Here is a 4,122-nt window from a genome sequence, read left to right as displayed (position 1 = left end):
TATCACGAGAAATTTACAGAAATAGTCTCGAGCAAACTTGATATAGGGTAACCCTTATATACTCTCGTATGTTTATATTCTCTTCGCGAGGGATTCTCTGGCAATAAGAAACTATTAGATGGAGATGTATTGAAACGAAATTGGATTCACTTTTCTCTCAATTTGTTATGGTGTCTAAAAATTATTATTACTCAGACTCTGTTTTGCAATGGTCGATAAAGAAAGCCAATCGTTAGATTCTATGGATGTATATGCATGGTTTCGCTATAGATCTCTTATGCGCTTAAAGTGTATTGATTTGGTCGGTTTTTTAATGCCTCTTCCATTACATTTTCTTTATGTGTATTGTAGTCTATAATCGCAAAATAATACATTCATTCGTCGATGGCACAAACAACATAGTCATGGTTTTCTCTCTTCCCGAATAAAGGCATTCAAAGCACCCGTTTCTCAGAAATTTAACGTTTCCAATGTATTTTCCACAACTTCCTGTTATTTAAATAGTGACATGCACGATTTGTTTTGATTAGTCCGGCAGTGACACCCCAAAATAACGCAGGCGCTAAAGAATGCGCTCAGCCAAGCAATTCTAACTTTAGAGAGCATTCAGTCTTCGAACGGAATATTTTACTTCAAGGTCTTTAAATCGCAGTACGATGTACAAATCGATCACATCCACTCAAAGAACAAAACGGATATAGTATTGAAAAATAACACGAACACCATCAGTCAATCAGTTTCTTAGAAATCGATTATGAACTTCCGTTTCCGCATGGTTGAATATCTCACAAGAAATAACTGCGGATAAGTCGATCCAACGCTTACATTTAATATATTTTTGGTTAATGATGCCAAGTAAGAAAAAATACTTACTGTGGCGACCTAAGGTTATAATACAGGTAAAAAATAAAACATTTCCATCCTTGGATATAAGCAGTTTTAACGCAAACAAATCAGCCTCGTCTCGTTGGTCTTGTTACAAAACATTTGATTGGTCGGAGAAAATGCCGCGTCATAAATTATGAAAAGCGACTACCTGCCCACCGTCACGTTGATGCCCATAACTCTGACTTGGTAAGAAAGGGACGAGCCGAATTTTTCGTACCGTTTCGGCTACGAAGATCGCCGTTTACATCCTGCCCACAATCATGATCATGGATGAACAACTCCGGCAGATTGCACCGAGCGAAGACTTTGATCCAATGGCGGCTTTACTCGGGATGAATGTCACTGTAAGAAGGGAACTGTATCAAGAGCGTGCAAGAATCAACGAAATGGTTGTTGTTCAGCACACTGAGGATATCGAGTCTCTCAAAAAGCAGATTGATGAGAAGAACAAAGAAATCGATGAGCTACGTAAATCAATGGACAGTCTGGTGGAGCAGAATCAAGAGTTAAGCGTGGCGCTTAAGTCTAGAAACGAGGAGATTAAAGCCCTCAAGACGAGAATCGGTCGACTCGAGACTGATAAAAAGGACTTGGAAGACGAGCTGAAGTCTGTTATAGTCAAGGTTAGCCGAATGGAAAAGGATATCAGAGAACTGAACGAAGCAAAGACCGCCCAAGAAGAGAAAAACATGGAACTACAAGAAAATTTTGACAAGGTCACAGGCAAGTTAGAGAGTAGAAACCAAGTATTGAAGAAAGAGATAAAAGAGATTCGAGAATCACAACACAAAGAGGCGCTGCCGCCAGCAATAGTAACCCCAAGAGCAGGAGGACGTCAAATGCTTACTCCTCCATTACCAAGGCACCTTCAGAGAGCCGATTGGGAACTGCATGCCTCGCTTACTTTGGGAGAGCTGTGCCGACAGTTCCAGAACAAGTTGTATAAGATAATATTCCCAAATTCGTTTCTGTCAAACAGGAATTACAAGATGAAGAATATTTGGCGCGATTTGGATAGACTGCCTCAACTGGAAGAGGAAAAGCAGCGATCAAGGAAAAAGTGGGACGAAGTAAAGCAAAAGTTGAAATGGGATGAATGTTACGAAGATGCCATGAAAGCACTCCAGGAAAGCCGAAATGTGGATGCCCATCCAACCCCTTTAACGGAGGAAGGTCTTGTAAGAGCCGCAGAAGTCATGGAGTCCAAAGGTAACCTGAAAGGTTGGCTGTCTTTGAAACGAGTGAATGAGTTGATAACTATGTGGAAAAACGTTCAGACAATGGAGTGAGTCATATGTTTGTGCTTTATTGGTATCGCTGAAATAGTTTAAAACTCAAATTTAGCTGCTTTATTACCAAGGAAGGATAATAGAAAGATGTGACTATATTTATAGTTATTATCCATGGAACTGAGCTACAGCTAAAGGGAACTATGTTTCACACGGTGAAATATGGAGACGAACATTTACAAAGTCACGATGTTTTGTTTCTTTATTTTAAACTAGATTGTCGATTTTCTATCAGGGATTACTATTTCAACTTTATATCAAATGTTTCACTTGGGAGTAAGAAAAACAATTTCGATTCTCGATGAAAATTAGCATTAGATGTAAAATTTAAATTTAGCCTACTTACATGGTTGGAAACATCGTTTTTGTCTAAGGATTGAAAGTTAAAAAATATTTAATCGAAATGCTCAAAGCAGAATAAAACCGTCGCCTTATTGGGGTTAAAATGCGAAACCAGTGTGCCTCGCTCGCTGACAGAATGACTGATTGTAGTTATACCGTGACTTGCATCAGAACTTAGGTCATATGTTCGCTGTATGATGCGCGGAGAATTTTGATGCGAACATCGAAAAATTCTATAAGATATCACTGCTTTTACTCAATGCTGGGCCTCGTCGTAAAGTAGGCGATTCTCCTTCTTCTGTTGTTAATATTTAGTACAGATTTAAATACTCATGTTAGACTTCTGCCGGTAGACAGACATAATTCTGTTCTTGGGGTATTTCAACTTTCACTTTCTTTCAAGTAATCTTCTGTTTCAGGATTTAGAAAGAAAAAAACATGTCAGCTCAAAATCACAAAATCCACGAGGCAAATTAATCCACTGTACACGGGAATTCACTGAAGTAAAAGACAAACCTAACCCGAAACCATATTCATTGCTTTTATCCATCTTCGTTCCCTCGGATCGCGCACAAAGAACTCACATCGGTAAAGAAAACCATACATAGTTAAGACTGTAAAAGTAATGACAGCTCCTCTTCATTGGTTCTGCGTACATCCCAAAACGAAGCTTATTTATCTGCCCAGCTTCGAAAATTATGCTTTTATCTGCGTTAATTCCAAGAGTGAGTGGATTTCCAAGAAATTGAACTTTTGTTGAATTGCATAACGCAACAGGTCACTTTCTTGTTCATTTCCGTCCTAATGCAAAAATATCAGGAATTAATATTGCAAGATACTTGATTATTGTATCAAGCGCTTCGCTGTCTGAGTAAAGAGGCATATTTTATTCAAAGGTGGAGGATATGGGAAACACTCATGAGAATTCGAGGTAAAAAATTAACTGCGCGGCCGCAATTATCTTGCCCAGATGTAAACTGAGTAAGACTGCTGATTAGCATATAGATGAAAAATATTTGCTATCCTTTTGAACAATTGCATGTTTCGACATAGTATGACAGAATTATTACAGATATATGACTCCCCCGTGCCTTCTTTGTTAGAGACAATCCGTTTTATAAGCTGCAGAAAACTTTTTTTACATATATACATGCGTGTATATACAATACACCTACATAACTGCTTTTCCGTTTCTGATCACTGCGAACGTACACCACGCTTTCCACGAAATCGACTTCAATCTTCATTGTGCAATAATCAATTTTTTTAAGCCTGACTGACCTCGTGTTGACATAATGCTGGGGTAAGATATTTAAAGACTTCCTATAACGCTTTATGGAATAAAACACAATAAGAATAACACATAACCGGGCAAATATATGATGTATTCTTCTTTTATGTTCATTGCTATTCGCTTACGAATTGACTGGTCTTTGCTTTGAGTCGCTTGATGTCTTTGTCTTTGTCATTCAAAGGCTTAATAATTCGACAAAATCACAAAGTTTCCCTTAGTTCAGAATATGATCCCCATGCCAGTACTAAATTAAACACTGCACCGGGATTATGTTCGCTTTTTCTGAGAAATAGGCCTCAACATAAACAA

General features: G+C 38.3%; 1 protein-coding gene across 1 annotated transcript; it reads left to right on the top strand.

The window, feature by feature from the left end:
* The first annotated feature begins 835 nt into the window (after positions 1 to 835).
* Positions 836 to 3,883, top strand: LOC113680289 (uncharacterized). The gene has a single exon (XM_027197302.2). The coding sequence runs from the start codon at positions 1,149 to 1,151 to the stop codon at positions 2,175 to 2,177; it is 1,029 nt and encodes a 342-aa protein (XP_027053103.2). The 5' UTR covers positions 836 to 1,148; the 3' UTR covers positions 2,178 to 3,883.
* The last annotated feature ends 239 nt before the right edge of the window (positions 3,884 to 4,122 follow it).

This window comes from Pocillopora damicornis, chromosome 10 (assembly GCF_964200805.1).
Source record: "Pocillopora damicornis chromosome 10, jaPocDami1.2, whole genome shotgun sequence".
Classification (NCBI taxonomy): Eukaryota; Metazoa; Cnidaria; class Anthozoa; order Scleractinia; family Pocilloporidae; genus Pocillopora; species Pocillopora damicornis.
The sequence above is the reverse complement of the archived record's forward strand: the minus strand, read 5'-3'. Positions and strand labels throughout refer to the sequence as shown.